This window comes from Mustela nigripes, chromosome 8 (genome assembly GCF_022355385.1).
Source record: "Mustela nigripes isolate SB6536 chromosome 8, MUSNIG.SB6536, whole genome shotgun sequence".
NCBI classification, from domain to species: Eukaryota; Metazoa; Chordata; class Mammalia; order Carnivora; family Mustelidae; genus Mustela; species Mustela nigripes.
The window spans coordinates 21,751,637-21,774,735 of NC_081564.1; the positions used below are offsets into that span (position 1 = coordinate 21,751,637).

The 23,099-nt window shown below is 47.5% G+C and overlaps 1 protein-coding gene across 21 annotated transcripts in view; it reads left to right on the forward strand.

Annotated features, from left to right (window-relative positions):
- The window catches only part of EMID1 (EMI domain containing 1), a 44,138-nt gene that overhangs the window by 16,725 nt on the left and 4,314 nt on the right, over window positions 1-23,099 (forward strand). For 7 of the 21 annotated variants that reach the window (XM_059408745.1, XM_059408753.1, XM_059408750.1 and 4 more), the window contains 10 exons: window positions 1,182-1,302; window positions 1,501-1,551; window positions 1,635-1,724; window positions 2,503-2,649; window positions 3,652-3,741; window positions 3,886-3,938; window positions 4,417-4,479; window positions 4,575-4,619; window positions 17,532-17,576; window positions 22,344-22,428. In XM_059408745.1, coding sequence (XP_059264728.1) covers window positions 1,182-1,302; window positions 1,501-1,551; window positions 1,635-1,724; window positions 2,503-2,649; window positions 3,652-3,741; window positions 3,886-3,938; window positions 4,417-4,479; window positions 4,575-4,619; window positions 17,532-17,576; window positions 22,344-22,428 — 790 coding nt within the window. The remainder of the gene's footprint in view (window positions 1-1,181; window positions 1,303-1,500; window positions 1,552-1,634; window positions 1,725-2,502; window positions 2,650-3,651; window positions 3,742-3,885; window positions 3,939-4,416; window positions 4,480-4,574; window positions 4,620-17,531; window positions 17,577-22,343; window positions 22,429-23,099) is intronic. The other 14 variants (XM_059408747.1, XM_059408752.1, XM_059408760.1 and 11 more) reach the window with 9 other exon arrangements.

Here is a 23,099-nt window from a genome sequence, read left to right on the forward strand (position 1 = left end):
CAACATTTAAGCATCTTCTCTTCCAGATTTTTCTAAGCACACGCAGAGACGTACACACTTTGTCTGCGTAGCCTTTCCTTTGTCACTCTGGGAATTTATCTTAAGGAGAGTCGATGTGAAGATGTTTACCAAAACGTTAATAATGGATAGAGAAATTTGAAATCCGGATGGCCGAAGGGGTGGTTTGCGGAGTTAGCATGCGTGACTCTGCAGAAAACCAGCCAGCCATTCACAGCATCTCCATTTTGTCCTATGAAAGGATGCCCCCGATGTGTGCCAGAACCCTCGCTATGAGGTTGGGGAGCTCCGGGAAGCCCACACTGCTCCCGGAATTCCTCCTGGGAGAGGCCAGCATGAGGGGCTCAGTCTCAGATCTGGGGTGTGGTTCTCCATTCTGGGTCTGCCCAAGAGTTTCAACTTTTCTCTGGATCCCCACCCCCGGTCAATGGGCATTCTGTCCCCCCTTTTTCAAGGTTTTATTTATTTATTTTTGAGAGAGAGAGAGAGAGTGTGTGTGTGTGTGTGTGTGTGTGTGTGTCTGTGTGCACGTGAGCAGGAGGAGGGGCAGAGGGGAAGGAGAGAGAATCCCAACCAGACTCTGGGCTGAGTGCAGAGCCCAACGTGGGGCTCGATCTCACAACACTGAGATCACGATCTGCACTGAAATCAAGAATCAGACATATAACTGACTGAACCACCTGGGTGCCCCTTCTGGCCCCTTTTTAATCCCGGTCAGTGGCTCAGGAGGCACCCCTGACCTTTCAGAGGCTCCCCCACACTGGGTCCCGGAGTGGTTTTGTATACACCCTGCGGCCTTTAGTTCATTTCCTACCCTCCCAAACTTCCTTCCAAATTTCGTAAAAATCCTTCAAGCTTGTGGTGCTTTAAGAGACCAAGAGAAGTTTCAGATTATCAATGCAGGTCAGCAGAGGAAAAACCTCACCACCCAGCAAACACACAGCGACCCAGAACTCCCCTTGGGTGGTGGAGACAGTGTGTAATGGCTTTCCTAAGGATGAATTGTGCAGTTTGAAAATCACAGGCACTTTGGGCCCTGGGTCTCCAATCCAACCTGGGTTCTGCTGGCTGCGCAGACCTCCTATGACCAAGCCAGGGGGCTCCTCAGCTAGCCTGTCCCTGTTGAGACCCTGGACCTACCCTGTCTTCCTCTTCCTCCACAGGTAGCCGTGCTCACTGTCACTGAGCAGGCAGTGCTCCCAACCCCAGTTGCCCCTGGGGACCTCGTCCCACTCTGGGGCTCCCCAGCAGCCCAAGGCAGCCCTGGGGATGGAGGCCTCCAAGGTGAGTGTGTTATGGGGGGGTGTGCTCCCACATTCTAGTCCCCACCCCAACTTGACCCCCTTCTGGGCCTCGGTCTTCTCAGTTCTCCAGTGGGCCGGAGGGGATGGGGCCTGGCCACCCCACCACCCCACCCCACACAGTGGAGCTGGGGTCAGGGACCCTGGATGACACTGACCCCTGCCTACCCCCTTGCCCCAGGACTACCCGGAGCCAGAGAGAACATGAGGGCCCCACTGCTCCCTCGAGATGGTAGGTGCTGGCTGGGGTGCTGGGGCCACAGTGAGGGCAAGAGGAAAGCCAGAGCTGCCAAGCTGATGAACTTTCTCCCCCAGATCGAGTTGGTGCCCAGGGGCTTCCTGGACCCACCGGGCCCAAGGGAGACACTGGCAGCCGAGGCCCAATGGGGATGAGAGGCCCGCCAGGTGAGTGCCCACAGCACTGCCCCTCCCCTCAGTTACCCAGCTCAGCCCTGTCAGTGAACCCTTTGTTGGCCAAAGGTAGCCTGGGCCCCTTCTACCCACTCGTGTCTCAACTCACCCACCTCCACTTGTACCCCGGCTCCCTGAAGCCCTCTTTTGCCTTCACTGGACCCATGCTTCCTGGGCACCTACCGTAGCAGGCTCTGAGCTGGGCACTGGGGGGGGCCCAGACTCGTTCATGCCTCCCGGAGCTCCCAGACCAGGGCGGAAGGGGGCACCTAGGCAGAGGAGGAACAGCAGTGCCCCCCCACCATGGGACCAATGTTCTTCTGGGGGATGTTGCAGGTATGGAAGGCCCAGGGAAATAAGCAGAGACCCAGCCTGGGTTGGGTAGGGGGTGGGAAGGGCTTCCTGGTAGGAGTGACATCTTAGCTGAAGCCTAAAGGATGACTTGAAGGGGACACCTTCAAGGCAGAGCAAAGACTGGTAGAGCGAACAACTCATTCGGAAGCCTGGAAGGGAGAGGAGAGAACATCCTGGAAATCAACATTTCCTAAGAATCTACTAAGTACCAAGTGTCCATTGTCCTAAAGCCCCTGAAGAGGGTTATCCATCCCTCGGATAGATGGCCAAGGAGGTCAGAGCCAGGACAGTCCTGGGCCTGGGGCCTCAGGAGCCCCCTTCTACTCCGCTGCCCCAGGCTGCCTTGTCCTGCCTCCTTGCAACCACCCTTGGGCCTCCCTGCCTCTAGATACCCACCAACTCCCTGGTTCCATTGTAGGTCCTCAGGGCCCCCCAGGAAGCCCTGGCCAGGCCGGAGCTATGGGAGCCCCTGGAGAGAGGGGACCTCCAGGCCCACCAGGGCCTCCTGGACCCCCTGGGCCCCCAGCCCCTGTCGGACCACCCCACACCTGGAACCCCCAGTATGGTAAGTCCTCTGGGGTCACGTCAGATAATGGTGGGGGTGAGGACAAGGCCGGCATAACCATTACCCCAATACCACTGCTATCTACCTTCTGGTTACCAGGCTTGCCTTTGGTCAGCTACGTGTTACCTAGTCTTTTGACAAATGCCATTGTCCTGCTCTGTTCTCAGATGAGGAAAACTGAGGGCAAGAGAGGGGTGATCACATAGCCAGGACATGGGGGAGGGAGGCCAGCTTCAAACCCAGGCATCCTCTGGAGCCTGTGCTTGGAACTGCCGGCATCAGGCCCTCCTGCCAAGCCTTGGAGCTGGCCAGGGTCCAGCCCTGACAGTACCAGAAAGCTCCAGGCCTGGCAGCAGGAAATGAGCTCTGCACTCCCTAGTTCTGTGCTCAGAGCCCCTTCCGCCTAGGAGGGCCCTGATGTGTATCCTCCGCCTCGTCCCCAGACTGACCTCCATGCATGCTGCCAGTGGTCAGAGCTTGGAGTGCCCCGTTCACCCCTACCTGTGCCTTTTCTTTGATGTATGTCTGGGCGCCATTCATTTATTCCCCCAGCCAGCCATTCATTCCATCTCACCACTCCTTCTCCTTCCCCAAGCCTCAGTTTCCTCATCTGTACAATGGAGAGAGTGACTGTAGAGTTCTCCCAGAGCTCCATGACCCCCACACACAGAAGCCCAGTGCAAAGTAGGTTGTCAGTAAACAGTGGCTTTTATTAGTGTTCCTATCTGACATGTGGCAGTATGGGCTCAGCAAGCTGGAGTGTTGCTGGATGTCACGAGTTAGACTGTGGTAGGGTTAGTGCCCAGGTCTCCCTGCCTCCTGGTCCTGTGTGACCAATACTCTCCACCCTCCCCATCCCTAGAGCAGCTGTCCAGGAGCCCCAGCCGCATGGCAGGCTATCCCACAGGGCAGTCACGGTCAGCTTGGCAGAGGGGCAGGTACAGACTGACGGTCATGCTCAAGCCCAGCCCCTGGTCACTCACCATCTTTCCCCCCTGCCAGGGGACCCTTTACTGTCCAACACCTTCACTGAGACTAGCAGCCACTGGCCCCAGGGACCATCTGGACTCCCAGGCCCCCCAGGGCCCATGGGTAAGTTGAGTCCAGGTCCAGGGTAAAGGGTGGGGTTGGGAAATGGCAGAGGGCCTAAGGCTGTGGCTCTCAGGAGGAAGCGAATGGTGGACTTCCTGGCATTGTACTCTGTTTCAGTCCTGAGGACATCCTGTCTTATTCCAGGTCCCCCTGGACTTCCTGGTCCCATGGGCATCCCTGGGAGTCCTGGACACATGGTGAGTAAATCTCCGGTTGCTCCCACTAATCTGTTCCATTCATTCATCCACACACCCACTTATCAGTCCACATATCTGTCCATCCATCCAGGCATCCATCCATCATTCATTCATTCAAGCATTTATGGAGCACTTAATATGCAAACTACTTTCCATAAATCTTTTCATTCAGTCCACATAAGGAGAAGCAAGCATTGTCCGCACTTGGCGGCCAAGAAAGATAGAGGTTCTTGACCTAGGGCTGCTGCCAGCACATAGCAACTTCCAGGTCAGGGCACAAACTCTCTGACTCCAGGGCCATAACTCTGAACCCTGAGCTGTACAAAGTCACTGCTGTGTGCCAGGCACTGGGAGTGTGGGAAAGAACCCAGATGCCCAGGCCAAACTGAGGCCCCCTCCTCTACCCCTCTGCCCCTACAAATCCCTGCCTACCCCATCCCGCCTCAGCACAAGACTGAGGCCCTGTCTTATTGCTCAGGGACCCCCAGGCCCCATTGGACCCAAAGGAATCTCCGGCCACCCAGGAGAGAAGGGAGAGAGAGTGAGTACTGAGGCAGCCCCTGGTGGAGGATTCTGCGAAGTCCTGGGTCATACCCACCAATAGCTGACTTCTCACCTCTCCTCCCTCCCACACAGGGACTGCGTGGGGAGCCTGGCCCCCAAGGCTCCACGGGGCAGCGGGTGAGTGATGTTGCCCACCCTACAGCACCCCCTCCAGGAACCCACAGGTCCAGACCCCTGCTCTGGCTCCATGCGCCACAACCAGAGCTCCCGACCCTCCCTCCGTCTAGGACATGGTGCATCTCTCTCTTTTCTTGTCCCTTGTCTCTGAGTCCTCTAAGGATCAGGTCACATCCCTCTCCCTCACTTGGGCTCTTTGTCTCTGTATCTGTTTCCCTCTCTTTCCTCCTTGTCTCTGTCTCTCTGACCCTCTATTTTTCTCTCTTTCACTCTCTGTCTTTCCAACTATGATTGTAGATTTGTCTATTTCTCCCTTCAGTTTGGTCAGTTTTTGCTTAGTGTGTTTTGAAGCTTTGTTTTTAGGTGCATACATGTTCAGAATTCTAATGTCAACCTTATGATATTAATATCTTTCTCTTTAGTGATACTCCTTGCTCTGCATTCTGCTTTGATACTAAATTAAACACGCCAACTTTCTTATTTTCAGCATTTGCATTGGTATATCTTTTTCAGTCCTTTTCCTTTCTATTTTTATTCTTTTTATTTCTATTTTCCTCTTTCTATTCAAAGGCTATCTCTGGTTAACAGCATATACTCGGGGCTTATTTTTTAAACAGTCTTGACTGTTGAGTTCACTTACCTTTAATGATATGTAGAGTTATTGATACGGTTCCATTTAAGTCAACCATCCCACCATCTTGCGATTTGGGCTCTCTTGACCCCATCTTTTAATATTTTTCCCTTTTTCCTGTCTTCTTTTAGACTGAGTACTGTCTACAGCCCCATTTTATCTCTATGACTTTGTGTTATTTTTCACGGTTGCTCTAAGGATAACGATAGGCATCCTTGACTTATCACAATTTGCTTGAATTAATATTATACCACTTCATGTATAAATAGGAATATTTCAACTGTATAATTTGCCCCCTTCTCACCTTGCTCTATCACTGTCATTCATTTCACTTTTGCATTTGTTATGATCCCCACAATACATTGTTGTTATTGCTTTAAACAATTGACTTTGAAACAAGTTAGGAAAATAGTCATTCATATCTACTGATATAGTTATCATTTCTAACGATTTCCTGTAGCTCCAGATTCCATCTGGTATCATTTGTCTTCAGCCTAAAGAACGTCCTTTAGCTCTGCCTGTATGGGTCTGCTGGCAACGAATCCTCCCCGCTTTTACCTAAAACTGTTTTCTGGGGTGCCTGGGTGTCTCAGTGGGTTAAAGCCTCTGCCTTTGGCTCAGGTCGTGATCCCAGGGTCCTGGGATCGAGCCCCGTGTTGGGCTCTCTGCTCAATGGGGAGCCTGCCTCCCCCTCTCTCTCTGCCTGCTTCTCTGCCTACTTGTGATCACTGTCTGTCAAATAAATAAATAAAATCTTTAAAAAACAAAAAGATATTTTCAGCTGAAGATAAAATGAGAGTTTGGCAGTTTTCCTCCCTTTTAGCACTTTTAAAGATATTGTTCCATGGTCTTCTGGCTGATATAGGAAATGACAACTTCTCATGAGAAACTGGCTGTGGTTCTTGTTGTTCTCCTGTACGTACTACGTCTTTTTTCCTTTGGCTTTTAAGATTTTCTCTTTACTCTTGGTTTTCAACAGGTTGATAATGATGTAGTTGCGTATGATTTTGTGTTTATCCTTCTTTGGGTTTGCTAGGATTCCTAGATCAGCAAGGTTGCTGAGAATGTTGTTTTGGTTGGTTGTTTTTTTATCTAATTGATAAAATTATCTCTACAGCACTTTGGGGGGTTCAAGAAAAATTGAGCAGAAAGTACAGAGGATTCACATATCTTCCCTGTCCTCACATATGCACAGCCTTTCCCACTATCAACATCTCACGTACAATGGCACATTTGGTACAATTGAATCCACAATGACACATTGTCACCTGAAGTCCATAGTTTACACAAGAGTTCCCTCTTGGTGTTGTACATTCCATGGTATTGGTAGATGAATGCTGTTCTGTATCCACCATTGTCATGTTATACAGAGTGGTTCCGCAGACCTAAAAATCCTTGGTGCTCTGCCCATTCATCCCTCTCCTCTCACTAAGACGCATTTAAGTTTCCTCCGTGTCTTTTCACGGTTCGATAAACTCATTTCTTTTTAGCTGTAAATAATATTCCATCATATGTCGCCTACTCAAAAACATCTTGGTTGCTTCCAAGTTTGCGCAGTTCTGAAGAAACATCCACATGCAGATTTTTGTGTGGACATGTTTTCAGTTCATTTGGGTAAATGCCAGTGAGTACAATTGCTGGATCTTAGAGTATATTTAGTTTCGTAAGAATCTTTTCTGTAAGGAACACACTTTGTGTGTGTGTGTGTGTGTGTGTGTGTGTGTGTGTGTTCATATGTGGTAAGAACAGTTAAGATTTACCCTCTTAGCAAATGTCATTTACACAACACACTATCATCAACTTCAGGCACCATACTCTATGTTAAATCTTCAGAACTTCGTCATGTTATAACTGAAAGTTGGTATTCCTTTATCAACCTTTCCCCATTCCTCATCCCCTGCCCCAGACCCTGGAAATCTACTGTGTTTCTGTTTCTATCTGTTCAATCTTTTTTTTTTTTCTTTCTTTCTTTCTTTCTTTCTTTCTTTCTTTTTTTAAAGATTCCATATAGAAGTAATATCATGCAGTATTTGTCTTCCTCTGTCTGGTTTATTTCACTTAGAATAATGCCCTCCAGGGCCATCCATGTTGTTGCAAATGGGAAAATCTCCTTTATTTTTAAAGGATATATAATGTTCCATTATATATACACACATACATGGGGTGCCTGGGTGGCTCAGTGGGTTAAAGCCTCTGCCTTCAGCTCAGGTCATGATCCCAGGGTCCTGGGATTGAGCCCCACATCAGGCTCTCTGCTCAACGGGGAGCCTGCTTCCCTTCCTCTCTCTCTGCCTGCCTCTCTGCCTACTTGTGATCCCTGTCTGTCAAATAAATAAATAAAATATTTAAAATGCACACACACACATGCACATATATACATACATCCTGTAATAAATCCCTCTTCGTCATGGTATATAATTCTTCTTATACATCTTAGATTCCATTTGCTAAATTTTGTTGAAGAATTTTGCATCTATGAGATGATATTGATCTTTCAATATCTCTTTTTTTTTAAGATTTTTTATTTATTAATTTGACAGAGAGAAATTACAAGTAGATGGAGAGGCAGGCAGAGAGAGAGAGATAGGGAAGCAGGTTCCCTGCTGAGCAGAGAGCCCGACGCGGGACTCGATCCCAGGACTCTGAGATCATGACCTGAGCCGAAGGCAGTGGCTTAACCCACTGAGCCACCCAAACGCCCCTCAATATCTCTTTTCCTTTCTTGTACTTTTGTCTAGTCTTGGTATTAGGGTAGCACTAGCCTCATAGAATGAGTTAGGGTGTGTTCTCCCACTTCTATCCTCTGAAAGAAATTGTAAAGAATTGGTATAATTTCTTCATTTTTTTTTGTTTTACATGTGAGTGTCCAGTTGTTCCAGCATTATTTATGAAAAAGAGTATCTTTGCTTTATTGCATTGTCTTGCTTCTTTATCAAAGATCAGTTTAATTTGATTTCTATTTCTGGGCTCTCTGTTCTGTTCTGTTGATCTATTTTTCTCTTTTTTCTCTTCTAATTATCCTGGCTAGGAGATTGTCAGTTTTATTGATTTTTTTTTTCTCAAAGAACTAGCTTTTGGTTTTGTTGGTTTTCCCTATTGATTTCTTGTTTTCAATTTCGTTGATTTCTGCTCTAATTTCTATTGTTTCTTTTATTTTACTTACTTTGGATTTAATTTACTCTCCTTTTTTCTACTTTTCTAAGGTCAAAGCTTAGATTATTGATTTTAGATCTTTCTTCTTTCCTAACATATGCATTCAGTGCAATAAATTTCCATCTACGCATTGCTTTTGATACTTTCCACAAATTTTGATAAGTTGCCATTTTATTTTTATGTCATTCAAAATATCTAAAAATGTCTCCTGAGACTTCTTATTTGACCCATGTGTTACTTAGAAGTCTATTGTTTAATTTCCAAGTATTTGGAATTTGGGGAGTTTCCAGTTACCTTTCTGCTATTAATTTCTAGTTTAATTCCATTATGGTCTAAGAACATGCATGGTATGATTTCTAGTTCTTTGAAATTCATTGAGATATATTTTATGGCCCAGAATGTTCAATGTAAGCTTGAGAAGAATGTGTAATCTGTTATTGGATGAAATGGTCTATAGACATCAATTGTATCCAGTTGATTGATGGTGTTGCTGATTTCAACTATGTTCTTTCTCATTTTCTGCCTAACTGTATATGTCCATTTCTGGCAGAGGATGTCAGAGTTTCCAACTGTAACAGTGGATTCCTATATTTCTCCTTGCAGTTCTATCAGTTTTGGGCTTGTATATTTTGAGGCCCTGTTGTTAGGCATATACACATTAAGAACTGTTGTGCCTTCATGGAGTACTGATCCTTTCATCATTTTGTATTGCCCCCACCCTTTATCCATGATAATTTTACTTTCTCCGAAGTCTACTCTGTCTGCTCTGGTTAGTGCTAGTATGGTATATCTTTTTCCATCCCTTGGCTTTATATGTGTCTTTTTTTTTTTTAAGATTTTATTTATTTGACACAGAGAAAGAGAGAGAGATCACAAGCAGGCAGAGAGGCAGGCAGAGAGAGAGGGGGAAGCAGGCTCCCGGCCAAGCAGAGAGCCCAATGCGGGGCTCAATTCCAGGACCCTGAGACCATGACCTGAGCCAAAGGTAGAGGCTTAACCCACTGAGCCACCCAAGTACCCTGTGTCTTTATATTTAAAGTGGGCTTCTTCTAGACAACATACTGTTGGGTCTTGGTTTTTTACCCACTCTGACAATCCTTGACTTTTAACTGGTGTATTTAAACCATTGACATTTAGGGGCATCTGGCTGGCTCATTCAGTGGAGCGTGCAACTCTTGATCTCAGGGTTGTGAGTTCGAGCCCCATGTTGGTTGTAGAGACTACTGAAAAATAAGTCTTTTTAAAAAAGTTAAAAAATAAAGAAATTTATTAAATTATTGAAATTTAAAGGGGTTATTAAATTAATATTTACCCTACTTTTTACTGTCTTCTATTTGTTGCTCTTATTCTTTGTTCCTATTTTTCTTCTACAGATTTTCAGCCTTTTTCAGTTTTAATTCATTTCATATAATTCTACTTTCCTCCTTTCTTAGCATTATCAGTTGTACTTCCTTTTTCACTTTTTTTTTTTAGATTTTATTTATTTATTAAAAAGAGAGAGTGAGAGCATGAGAGGGGAGGATGTCAGAGGGAGAAGCAGTCTCCCAGTGGAGCTGGGGTTGCCAATGCAGGACTTGATCCCGGGACTCTGGGATCATGACCTGAGCCAAAGGCAGTGGCTTAACCAACTGAGCCCACCCTGGTGCCCTCACTTTTTTTTTTTTTTTAAGATTTTTTTAATTTGAGAGAGAGAGAGGGTAAGAGAGAGAGAGAACATGAGCAGGGGAAGGGGCAGAGGGAGAAGCAGGCTCCCGGCTGAGCAAGGAGCCAGACATGGGACTTGATCCCAAGACTCTGGGAGCTAAAGGCAGACCCTTGACCGACTGACCCACCCAGGCATCTCCCTTTTTCAGTTTTTGTAGTGGTTTCCCCAAAGTGTGCAATATACATTTACAACTAACCCACCTCTACTTGCAAATACCTTATGGTACAAAAACCTTATAATAAAATATTCTCCATTTTTCCCTCCTTTTCCTTATATCATTGCTGTCATTCATTTCACTCATATATAGTTACATGTAAGGATATCTATATATACACATACACACACATGCGAAGCGTACATAATTACATAGTTGGTATTATCATTTTGAGCAAAGTATTTTCTGTCAGATCAGTTAAGAATACGAGAAACAAATGTTGCATTTTGCCTTCATTTATTACTTCTCTGATGCTCTTCCTCTCATTATGTAGATCCCAAGTTCTGACTTATGGCTTCCTTCTCTTTGAAGAATTCCTTTTAACATCTTTGCAAGGCAGATCTACTGGCAACAAATTCTGTCATTTTTTGTTTTTCTGAGCAAATCTTTCTTTCTCCTTCACTTTTAAAGGATGATTTTACAGGGTACAATTCTAGGTCAATGGTTTTAGTCTCTCAACACTTTAAATATTTCACTCTGCTCTCTTCTTGCTGGAATGGTTTCTGAGGAGAAGTTGGATGGAAGTCTTATCTTTGCTCCTCTAAAGAAGTTGACTTTTCATCTGGCTTCTTTCAAGACACTTTTTTTTTTTTAAGTAAACTCTACATCCAACATGGGTTCAAACTCACAACCCTGAGATCAAGAGTTATATGTTCTACTGACCAAGCCAACCAGGCGCCCCTTTCAAGACCCTTTTTTATCTTTGATTTTCTGAAGTTTATTTTTTTTAAAGATTTTAATTATTTATTTGACAGACAGAGATCACAAGTAGGCAGAGAGGCAGGCAGAGAGAGATGGGGGTGGGGGAAGCAGGCTCCCTGCTGAGCAGAGAGTCCAATACGGGGCTCGATCTCAGGACCCTAGGATCATGACCTGAGCCGAAGGCAGAGGTTTTAACCCACTGAGCCACCCAGGTACCCCTGATTTTCTGAAGTTTAAATATGATCTGCCCAGGGCGTAGTATTTTGGGGGGCATTTATCCTGCTTGGTGCTCTCTGAACTTCCTGGATCTGTGGCTTGGTGTCTGACAATTTGGGAAAATCCTGTCATTATTCCCTCGAATATTGCTTCTGGTCCTTTCTTTTTCTTCTCCTTCTGGTCTTCCCATTACATGTGTTGTACTTTTTGTACTTGTCCCATCATTTTTGGATATTCTGTTCTGCTTTTTCAGTCTTTTTTTCTCGTTGCTTTCCAGTTTTGAAAGTTTCTAATTGTCATATTCTCAAGTTCACAGATTCCTTCCTCTGCCACGCCCAGTCAAATGAGCCCTTCAAAGGCATTCCTCATTTCTGTTTCGAGTGTTTGATCTCCAGCATTTTTTTCAAATATACACGCAAAGAATTTTTAACCTGAAAAATCTAAATGATATCAAATCATATATTCATGTGCCCAACACCAAGCTTAAGAAATACAACCTTATCAGTGCCTTTGAAGTCCCCCATGTGCCCCTCCTGTCTCACTTTCTCCTTGAAAGGTATCTCTAAGGAAATATGAAATCTTGGCAGGAAACTGAAGGACTTGTGACTGCAGGTAATGTTTTCAGTATTTTTTCCTGCTCTAGGTAGAACGTCAGAAAGGGGACCGTCTGGGAGATAAATGGCTGATATTCTGTTGAATTTGTATTTCTGGACGGTGGCTCTCGATACTAGAAAGCAGGGCCTCTGCTAGAATTGAAGCATTTCTTAAGAGGCCTGGGAAAAATGGGATGACCCTTAGCTAATGGACTCTATGAAGAGCACCTCCAACCAAAATCTAGCAGTTATTTTTGATTCTTAGAATTTCCATCTCTCTGCTCAGATTACCATTTGTCCTTGCATGTTATCAATTTTTTCCATTAAAGCCTTTAGCATATTAATCATAGTAGTATTTTTTAAAAGATTATTTATTTAGTTAGTTGAGAGAGAGAGCACGCACAAGCAGTGGGGAGGAGCAGAGGGAGAGGAAGAAGCAGACTCCTCACTGAGCAGGGAGCCTGATGTGGGGCTCAATTGTAGGACCGTATCCCAGGACCGCAAGATCATGACCTGAGCCGAAGGCCGACGCTTAACTAGCTGAGCCATCCAGGTGCCTCATAGAGATGTTTTTTTAAGTTCCTGGTCTGATCATTCCAACATCTCTGCTATGTCTTACTCTGGTCCTATTATTTGCTCAGTCTCTAAAACTGTGTCTTTTTCCTGCTAGTATGCCTTGTCATTTTTTTAAACTTTTTTATTTACTTTCAATTTAATTAACATATAGAGGATTAGTTTCAGAGGTAGAAGACAATGATTCATAAGTTGCATACAACACCCCATGCCCATTCTGTCACGGGCATGGCATCCCCCAGTTAATGCCCATCCCCCAGTTATCCCATTCCCCCCCAACCATCTCCCCTCCAGCAACCCTCACCTGGTTTCCTATACTTAAGAGTCTCTTATGGTTTGGCCTCCTTCTCTGTTTATATTCTCTTTTTCCCTACCTTCCCCTGTTTTGTTTCTTAAATTCCACATACGAGTTCAAAATGGGTGGAAGACCTAAATGTGAGACAGAAATCCATCAAAATCTTAGGGGGGAACACAGGCAGCAACCTCTGTGACCTCAGCTGCAGCAACTTCTTGCCAGACACGTCTTCAAAGGCAAAGAAAACAAAAACAAAAATAAACTATTGGGACTTCATCAAGATAAAAAGATTTTGCACAGGGATGCCTGGGTGGCTCAGTCAGTTAAGCATCTGCCTTCGGCTCAGGTCATGATCTCGGAGTCCTGGGTTTGAGCCCTGAGTCAGGCTGCCTGCTCTGTGGAAAGTCCCTTTGCCCCTCCCTCCTCTCACCGCCACACCTCCCACCACCGCCCTCTTGAGCTCGCTTGTGCTCCCTCTCTCTCTCTCCCAAATAAATAAAAAATCTTGAGGGGTGCCTGGATGGCTCAGTGGGTTAAAGCCTCTGCCTTCGGCTCAGGTCATGATCCCAGGGTCCTGGGATCGAGCCCCACATCGGGCTCTCTTCTCTGTAGTGAGCCTGCTTCCTCCTCTCTCTCTCTCTCTCTGCCTACTTGTGATCTCTCTCTGTCAAATAAATAAATAAAATCTTAAAAAAAAAATCTTGAAATGCCATTTAAAAAAAAAAAAAAAGAGCTTTTGCACAGCAAAGGAAACTATCAACAAAACCCAAAGGCAGCGTACAGAATACCTTGTTATTTTTTGTCGGAAGGTAAACATGATGTACTTGGTGAAAGGAACGGCAGTAGAGAGACTTTAGTGATGTAGTGGTTAGGTGTGCAGGGGGAGGAAGCATCCTGGAGTCCTATTGTTAGGTCTCAGTCTTTCCCTCAGTCTGCCCCTGGACTGTGAACTTCAGCAGCACTGCTTAGATTTGTTTTTGTTTTTTTTCTGTTTGTTTGTTTGTTTGTTTGTTTTAGTGTTTTTTGTTTTGTTCCCACCCCCCACCCCCTCACACCCCAGTTAGGTGGGACAAGATGGTTAAGTGGGAGCTGAGCTGGGCTATTTCTGTTCCCACACATGGAAGGCTAAAGCCAGCAATAGTTGGGTATTTCCCTCCCCCAGGTCAATGAGGCTCTGATAAGACCCCAACAGGTGGGGCGCCTGGGTTGCTCAGTGGGTTGGGCCTCTGCCTTCCGCTCAGGTTATGGTCCCGGGGTCCTGGGATCAAGCCCCACATTGGGCTCTCTGCTCAACGGGGAGCCTGCCTCCTCCTCTCTCTCTTCCTGCCTCTCTGCCTACTTGTGATCTCTGACTGTCAAATAAATAAATAAAATCTTTAAAAAAAAAAAAAAAAAAGAAAAAGAAAAAAGACCCCAACAGGTTCGGCTCCCGTAAAAAAAAAGTTTCTCCTGAGAGCAGGCCCTGCTGAGAACAACAGAATGCTCTGGAGTGTTTCAAAATGGTTCCTTTCCCCCTCCTCCTGCTGAAAGCGCCAGGAGATTTTTCTACAACAGGGCTCCTGTGTAAAACTCACAGATGTGGGGATTCCCCCCAAAACCGGGTCCCCCTGGAATGTTGAACTCTCGGAGTTGGCCACACCGAGAGTTGGCCTCCAGCAACTTGTCAGTTGTGTTTATGTTTTTCTACCTGGCACTGGTTCCCAGGGAGGCTTCTGCTCAGTACATCACAATCTGCTCCTTTTTGCAGTTTGGGGGGGCAGTGGTTTGTCCTGGGACCTCACTGCTTTGATGGCTCTAAGAAGAGTTGTTGATTTTCCATTTGTTCAGCATTTTTCTTGTTATTAGGACAGAATGGCAACTTCTGAGCTCCTCATGCACCATGCCAGAAACAAAAAGTTTGGTTTGTTTCATTTTTACATCAGATTTAGAGACGAAATTGGTTAATATTTCCTCAACTTATTTTTTCTGTTCCTATGCTACCTTCTCTCCTTCCAGGACTTCAGTTCTACCTAACACCTTCTCTTGAGTTACTGAGGCTCTGTTAATTTTTTTAAAGTATTTTTTTTTCAAATAATCACTCATGACCCCCCAAATCCAGAGTCCTGTGCTCCTCCACCTGAACCAACCAGGTGCCCCAGGCTCCCATTATTTTTTCTTTATTCTTTTCTCTCTTTTAAAAAAAGATTTTATTTATTTATTTGGCAGAGAGAGAGAAAGAGAGATCACGAGTAGGCAGAAAGAGAGGGGGGAGCAGGCTCCCTGCCAAGCACAGAGCCCGATGCAGGTCTCGATCCCAGGACCCTGAGATCATGACCTGAGCCGAAGGCAGAGGCTTAACCCACTGAGCCACCCAGGCGCCCCCCATAATTTTTTCTTAAAATCTTTTTTCTTCTTCATGCTTCAGTTCGAGTTGTTGCATTGCACACTATCTTCAAGTTAACCGCTTCTTTATTCTGTCCTGGCCAATCTTCTGCTAATCCCCACTAACGAAGTTTTTATTTCAAGTACAGTCCTTTTCATTTGCAGGATTTCCGTCTGATGCTTTTCTAAAATTTCCGCAGATCTGGGTACCTGGGTGGCTCAGTGGTTAAGCCGCTGCCTTCAGCTCAGGTCATGATCTCAGGGTCCTGGGATCGAGTCTCGAATCGGGCTCTCTGCTCAGCAGGGAGCCTGCTTCCTCCTCTCTCTCTCTGCCTGCCTCTCTGCCTACTTGTGATCTCTCTCTGTCAAATAAATAAATAAAATCTTTTTAAAAAATAAATAAATAAATAAGATTTCTGCAGATCTGAAAAGCCCCATCTCATCACCCATTATGTCAATTCCACTTCATTCGCTAACATATTTATCACAGATATTTTATTTTTTTAGTTTTTTTTTTTTAATTCCAGTTCATTAGCTTACAGCATCATATTAGTTTCAGGCGTGTACAAATAACGATTCAGCACTTCCACACGTCCCCTGGCGCCAGCATGACAAATGCCCTCCTTAATCCCCATCGCCAATTCCACCCATCCCCCCCATCTACCTCCCCTCTGGTAACCATCAGTTTGTTCTCTATGGTTAAGAGTCTGTTTCTTAGTTTGCTTCCCTCTCTCTCTTTTCCTTTTGCTCCTTTCTTTCTTTCTTTTTTTTTTTTTTTAAGATTTTATGTATTTATTTGACAGACAGAGATCACAAGTAGGCAGAGAACCAGGCAGAGAGAGAGGAAGGGAAGCAGGCTTCCCGCTGAGCAGAGAGCCCAATGTAGGGCTCGATCCGAGGACCCTGAGATCATGACCTGAGCCAAAGACAGAGGCTTTAACCCACTGAGCCACCCAGGCGCCCCTGCTCCTTTATTTCTTAAGTTCCATATATGAGTGAAATCACATGGTGTTTTTCTTTCTCTGACTTACTTAACATAATACTCTCTAGCTCCATCCATGTCATGGCAAATGGCAAGATTTCATTCTTTTTTTTGACTGGGTAATATTTCATTTTATACACACACACACACACTGTCTTTTTTTTTCAACTTTTTTTCTTTTTAGATATTTTATTTATTCATTTGAGAGAGAGAGAGTGCACAAGCAGGAGGAGAGGCAGAGGGAGAGGGAGAAGCAGAATCTCTGCCAAGCAGGGAACCCGATGCGAGACTCGATCTCAGGACCCTGGGACCATGACCTGAGCCAAAGGCAGATGCTTAACCGTCTGAGACACCCAGATGTCCCAATACTCTATCTTCTTTATCCATTCATCAGTCGAAAGACATTTGGGCTGTTTCCATAATGTGGCTATTTCGATGGTGCTGCTATAATCATTGGGGTGCATGTATCCTTTTGAATTAAAATTTTGTATCCTTTGGGTAAATACTCAGTCCAATTGCTGGGTCATAGGGTAGCTCTATTTTTAACTTTTTGAGGAGCCTCCATACTGTTTTCTGAGTGGCCGTACCAGTTTGCATTCCTACCAACAGTGCACTGAGGGTTCCCATTTCTTTTCATCCTCGCCAATACCTGTTGTTTCTTGTGTTGTTGATTTTAGCCATTCTGACAGGTGTGAGGTGATATCTCATTGTGATTTTGATTTGGGGCATTTCCTTGATGACAAATAAGACAGATATTTTCAACTTAGAGCCTACTAATTTCAACAGCTGAGTTGGCTATGGATCTGCTTCTACAGACTTATTTTTCTCTTCATTGTGGGTCATGTTTTCCTATTTCTTTACATACCTAGTAACTTACATACTGGACACTATAGATAATAAAGAGAATCTGGATTCTATTATCTTCCTCTGAAGAATGTTGATTTTTGGTCTAGAGCAAGGGTTGGACTCAGCTTTGTGACTTTAGGATGGGTAATTCATGGACTGTCCAAGGATTGGGGGGTGGGTATTTATATAGATTTCACTCCCCTAAGTGGCTCCCTGCTTTCTAGGATTTCCTTTCAATTTCCTCCTCCTTTGGCAGTCTCAACTCCAGCCTGTGATTCTTCAGCCCTGTAAGACTAAAGCTTCCTGTTTGAACTATTTGCCAGGCTGAAGGGCTGGGGTGTGCCCTCAGGAGCAAAGCCACAAGTATGTAGAGGGTGTGTGTGTGTGTGTGTGTGTGTGTGTGTGTGTGTGTGTGTGTTTACCGAGGGCAGTTCAATTCTTTCAAAGGTCAAAGAGCCTCCAGTTTCTGGCTGTTCTTTTATTATGTTTCATTGCCTTTAAATCATTATGTTAGTCCAATACAAACCACAGTCTCTCCCAGTCTTTTAGTGTCTCCTTCCCTCTTTCTCCCTCTCCTCCCCTCCCCAGCCTCCCTTCCTCCTTCCCTCTCTCATTACCTCTACCTCGGTCTCTCCTTGCAGGGAGAACCTGGCCCCAAAGGAGACCCTGGGGAGAAGAGCCACTGGGTAAGCTCCAGCGGAGCCCAGACCTCCTACTGCGCCTCCCTGCCCTGGGCACTCAGGAGATCATTGGGGATAGGGGCTCCTCTCAATCCCCACTGCCACCCAGGTTCCCAGGAGGGAGTCTTGACAGCTCTCCACTCTGGCCCAGTCCCCATCGTGTCCCTCTCAGCCAGGCAGGGCCAGCCTTATCAGCAGGCCCCACGCTCTCTGTCTCTGTCTTCGTCCCTGTCTTCTTTCTGTGGCCTTGCCAAGCCAGGGTGACCCTGCCCATTCCTCCTGGCTGGTTTGGGCTGACCCAGTCCAGACTGTACCTTCTACCTCCATGGCCCCTTCCCAGCAAGGGCTTCGGCTTCTGCTCTGCCTGCAGAAGAAAGGGAAGCATGAATACCAACCATGTCCACACGTAACAATGGGACAGGGGGCCTTGAGAAAGCTGTGAAGCATCAGGAGGGAGGCATTGAAACAGTGAGGTACACTGGGACCCTGTTGGAAAAGGGATAAGGGACCTAGATACCACTGTACACCTAGGAAATCCATGGATCATGGGAAGGGAGGCCCACAACCATTATGATTACATTGTACATGGTAAATGAGGTCAGGAGACCTAGACTCCACTATTCTCAAAAGAGCTATAATTAATACAAGGTCCCAGACACCATCATATACATAGGGGAGCCATGGGGAGAGGGAGGAGAGGCCTAGAAACTATCATTGTGTAGAAGAACCACTGAAAATGAGATGAGGAGATCTAGAAACCACAATACACAATAGGAAACCCATGAAGATTGAGGAGGCAGGCCTAGAAACTCACAAACATAGGAGACATAGCATATATGAGAAAGGGGACAGAGAAACCACATGCGGGGTCCTAGAAACCTTTACAATCATTGGAGATAGTTGCAGTGAATGAGTTCCTAGGCCTAGAAATCTGCCCACCCAAGAGATGCATGGAGGGGGAGGTCCGAAAGTCCCACAGTGCAGGACTTGGAAACCATTGTGACCTAGACATTTGGAAAATGGGTGGGGTAGGGCAGCCCCCCCCCCCACAGGAGAGAAAGCTGGGAAGCTATTCAGAAGGCTGGTATCAGGCCTCCCTTTCCCCTGCCCCCTCCCTGGTGCAGTCTGGCTGGGGTGCCCTACTTACCAGCAAGCACTTGTAACTGAGGACATGGGATGCACCCAGAGCCTGCCTTGCCCTCTCTGTTCCTGATTGTGGGGTCAGTGATGGATACAGCCGTGGGAGCCCCTCACCCTGCACGAGCCCTTCCCTGTGTCTTCCCATGACTTCGGGGGCCCTGCTACCTCTCTGGCAAGCCTCTCCCAGCCTCCCACACTCACTCTACTCCCCACACCCCCCTTCAACCCCTCATGGTTCCAGAACCTCTTAAGCGCACTGCCAGTATGGGCACAAGCTGGGCTGAGGGCAGGCAGACCCATGTGAGCCCAGCCCTGTCCCTCCCCTAGGTCCCTTCACTGGCCATTTCCGGCCTGGGAACTTGTTTCCCTATTCAGCCCAGGAGAGGTAGGAAAGGTGACATGAGGCTGAGTTAGACTATGCAGCTCCATTCCTGCATGGGATTCCAAGAGGAGAACAGATGCCTGAACTGTCCCAACCCAGGCCCTGAACTGAGGACCACCTTGTGGGACAGGCTGCCCAAGAGGTAGCAGGGCCCTTTCCCATCCTCCTGCCTCCCCGACGCCCACCTGTACTTCTGCCCCTGCTTGCCACATGCCTAAGGGGGGGCTGCTGGGCTGGGGTCAGCATGAGGCTTTGGGTACTGGGGGACTAGCTCTGTTGGGGGTAGGTGGGCATGAGGTCCAGTGTGGGGAAGGGGCCTGAGGGGGCTTCTCTCCACCTACCAACCCCCTGGAAGACCTGAACCACTGGCCCAACTGTGGCTCAGCAGTGACACCCAGTGGTCATGAATATGAACTGCAGGTACTACCCCCAGAGTGACTGAGATGAACCAGCCCATCTAGACCAAAGTTCGTACCCCTCATTCAGACAGGAAAAACTGAGGCCCAACTCCGCAGAGCAAATTGTTGGCAGAGCTGGAACTGAAGCCCAGGATGTTCATATCCCAGAACTGGGGAAACCTGCCCCTCCTCGGTGGGTGCCAGGCATATAGACATGATTTGGACACAGTCCCCACTCTTAATGTGGTCACAGTGGGAGAGGAGAACAGACCAGTAACAAGCGGCAACAGGACTGAGGGAGCTCAGCTGTGATGGAAGGATCTGGCATTCTCTTGGAGGAGGAGATGGGGGCTAAGGCCTGAAGGGTGTGTCACCAAACAAAGGTATTCAGGCTGAGCATCATGTTCAAAGATCATGTTCAAAGGCCTTAGGGCTGGCGTAATCCTGGGGTATTCGAGGAGCTGCTGATACCTGGCATGGTACCGTGTGACAGTCAAGGGGTGAGATAGAAGTCAAACAGGCTTTCAGGACTTAGGCGGCCATATTGAGGAATTTGAACTTGGTTCTGTGGACAGTGGGGAGTCATTGAATTATTTAACAGCAGGGAAGGGACACAGTCAGATTTTCGTTTGCAAACAGTTCATCTGACTGCCTTGTGAAGGATGAATGGGAGAAGGGGGGCAACACGGGAGAATCAGAAACAGAGATGCCAGAGGGGAGTCTGTTGTGGTCATTCTGGCAAGTGATTCTGGGGGCTGGAACCGGCAAGGAGGATGGTGTGGACGGATGGCTGTCCATGGACTAAGCGATTGGTGGTGCTGGTTTGATTGTGAGGGGGAGCAAGCAGTTCAGGCAACCTTTGCAGTAGAGAGCCCAGAGAAGCAGCGCCACTGGGTTCTGTCCAGGGAAAAGGGGAGCTGTATTAAAGCTGAGTGGAGGTGCTGGGTGGGGGGGTGTCCAGCAGGCCCTGGACACTCAGTCCAGGCCGGGAGGGGACTGGGATGTTATCAGTGCAAACAACAGGCCACCCATCTTGGAAGGGATCCAAATAACGGAACTTTGACAGTTTCCTTTAATTTTCTTTTTTGTTTTTTAAGATTTTATTTGAGAGGGAGAGAGAGTACTAGCAGTAGGGAGGGGTAAGAGGAGAAGCAGACTCCCTTTTGAGCAGAGAGCCCAACACAGGGCTCAATCCCAGAACCCTGGGATAATGACCTGAGCGCCCCTTAGCTGTTTGTTTGTTTGTTTTTTTTTTAATCTAAGATTTAATCAACACTCATGTATTGCACTTGATTGTTACATCTCTAGTGCCTTGTAATGTAGAACATTCCCTGTCCTTTTCTTCTTCCTCTTGACTTTGTCTTTTTGCGAGTATTCCGCCATCTAGATTTGTCTGGTTGTTTCCTGGTGATGAGAGGCAGTTAAATGCTCTTGGCAGGAGCTCTAGCCGACGCCCTCTTATTACACTTAACTGGACATTCATGGTGTCAGCTTGTCCCCACCGTCCACGCCCAGAGTGGCTTAGTGTAATTGTTGAAGGTCATCCATTTTTAGATCCTGCTCTTGTAATACTTGAAGAGGGATTATTTTGGTGTGGCCCATGGTGACCCTGTGACCCTTAGGCTGCAGTGGCCAGTTAGTGGCCTGAGGGCAGCCCTAAACTGGTGATGTGGACAGGACAGCTGGGTTGTAATGGACAGTCCCAGCAACGCCACAGCAGTCTCATGGACACGTTTGGCGGACTCTCAGTTGTTAGATGTTTTGGTGAACCCTAAAGGGTGGGGTTCTGCTGTAGCATAGTCTGCCCCAATCCCTTCAATTAGTCTGTACTAAGTAAAGGACGCTGAGAGAGACTCCCAGATATGTCAGGACTGGAATAGTTCTATTTGCTGTCCTGCTGCTCTGTTGGAATTCAGAGATCAACATTCCAGAAATAGCTTTAGTCTGGGCTAGGAAAGAGGAAGAGGTGAGGGAGTGTGGAGGTTCAGCCAGTCCGTGGGAAGGAAAGGACAGACAGACAAATTGGAAGTCAAGGTGAAGGCTGGCCGGAGTGCCAGCTGACACTGTTGCGGGGGGGGGGGGGGGGGCCCCCCCCCCCCCCTAGGCCGGGGACTGCAGACCCCAAGATACTGCTTAGAAGGGAGGGTGGGGCTGGGGGCCTGATCCCAAGACATGCTGAATATGGATTTGAAATAGGCAGAGCCCAGGTAGGGAGGAGCCCAAAGTGAGAAGGGCTGGGGAGTGGACACCTGGGCCTGAGCCTCAGCTTTTCCATTTTTGAGCCCAACTTCCCAAAAGTGATGCCACGTTTTCTCATTTTACTTGTACGTATTCATTTTTATGTGAATGGAAAGGATATCCATGAGTAGCCTGTTCGCACTGATTGAATTCATTAGAGTGAAATTAATGTAGTATTAAGGCAAAAAGGGACTCCGTTGAAAGACTGTTAAGTAAATGAGAATGCAGGTGCCCCAGGGATGGGGCAGGAACCATGCAGGTGTGAGGCACCAGAGATTCAGGGGTACCTAGTGACAGCCATCCAAGGCAGGCTCTGGGACAGCAGCGCAGCCCCTGTGGATCTGCAACCCCCTGCCGCCAGTGCAGGGGTGTGGGCAGAGAGCAGCCAGCTGGAACCCATCAGGACTTACCGAGGGGGCTGCTTCCACCTGTCTTGCCCCGCCCCCATGCCCCTGTTCCCTCCTGGTCTTCTCCTGGCTGTCCGCGGGCCCTGGGCTGTGGCCGGTGGTGTGGGCTGCAGCTGCATGTCCAGGGTGGGGCATGGGCCACCAACAAGCTTTGCAGGGTCCCCTCCCTTACCCCCTTCACGGCTGCATCTGTCTCTTTCCTCCGCAGGGGGAGGGGTTGCACCAACTACGCGAGGCTTTGAAGATTTTAGCTGAGAGGGTTTTAATCTTGGAAACAATGATTGGGCTCTATGGTGAGTAGAGACAGACAGACGGACAGACAGCCCAGCCCCCACTCGCTAGCCTTCCCCAGGCCCTCTGGGGGTGGAGCTGCCTGGACCCAGCCGTGAGGCTGGAGAAGGTGCCTGCCCCAGGCTGGGGAGGACCTGAGAGAGCAAGACCACCCATCCCTTGATGGCTGGTCCCTCCTCCACAGGTGAAAAGGGGACCCCAGAGACCTGGGCCCCCCACCTCAGTGGCCAGACCTGGGCCTCTGAGCATTGTGGGTAATGTGGTTTCCAGGCCTACAGGGAAAGCAGAGGTGATAGATTTTTGAGTTTGGAAGAAATTAGGGGTAATGGAGCCAAATTCCAGACCAGTAGGGGATTGTGGGTAACCGGGCCAGACTGCAGCAGAGCAGGGGGTCACAGGTCACAAAGTAAGGCTTCATTCAGCTCTCCATAAATCGTGGGTAACAGAGCAAGCCAGTCTCCCAAGTCCACAGAACAACAGGTCACGGGGCTAGGCTCCAGAAGCACAGGGGACTGTGGGTGACGAAGCCAGGCTTCCCCACTACTTCCAACCTCCCCTCCCCCAGAGGCCCCCAGAGGCTCTCATAGGGCAGGTCTTCCTGGCCCCAAGTATCTCCCTTACAGCTGCAGGTCCCCTTCTGTTAACCCACCCTGCAGGTCCCTTTATGGGTCGG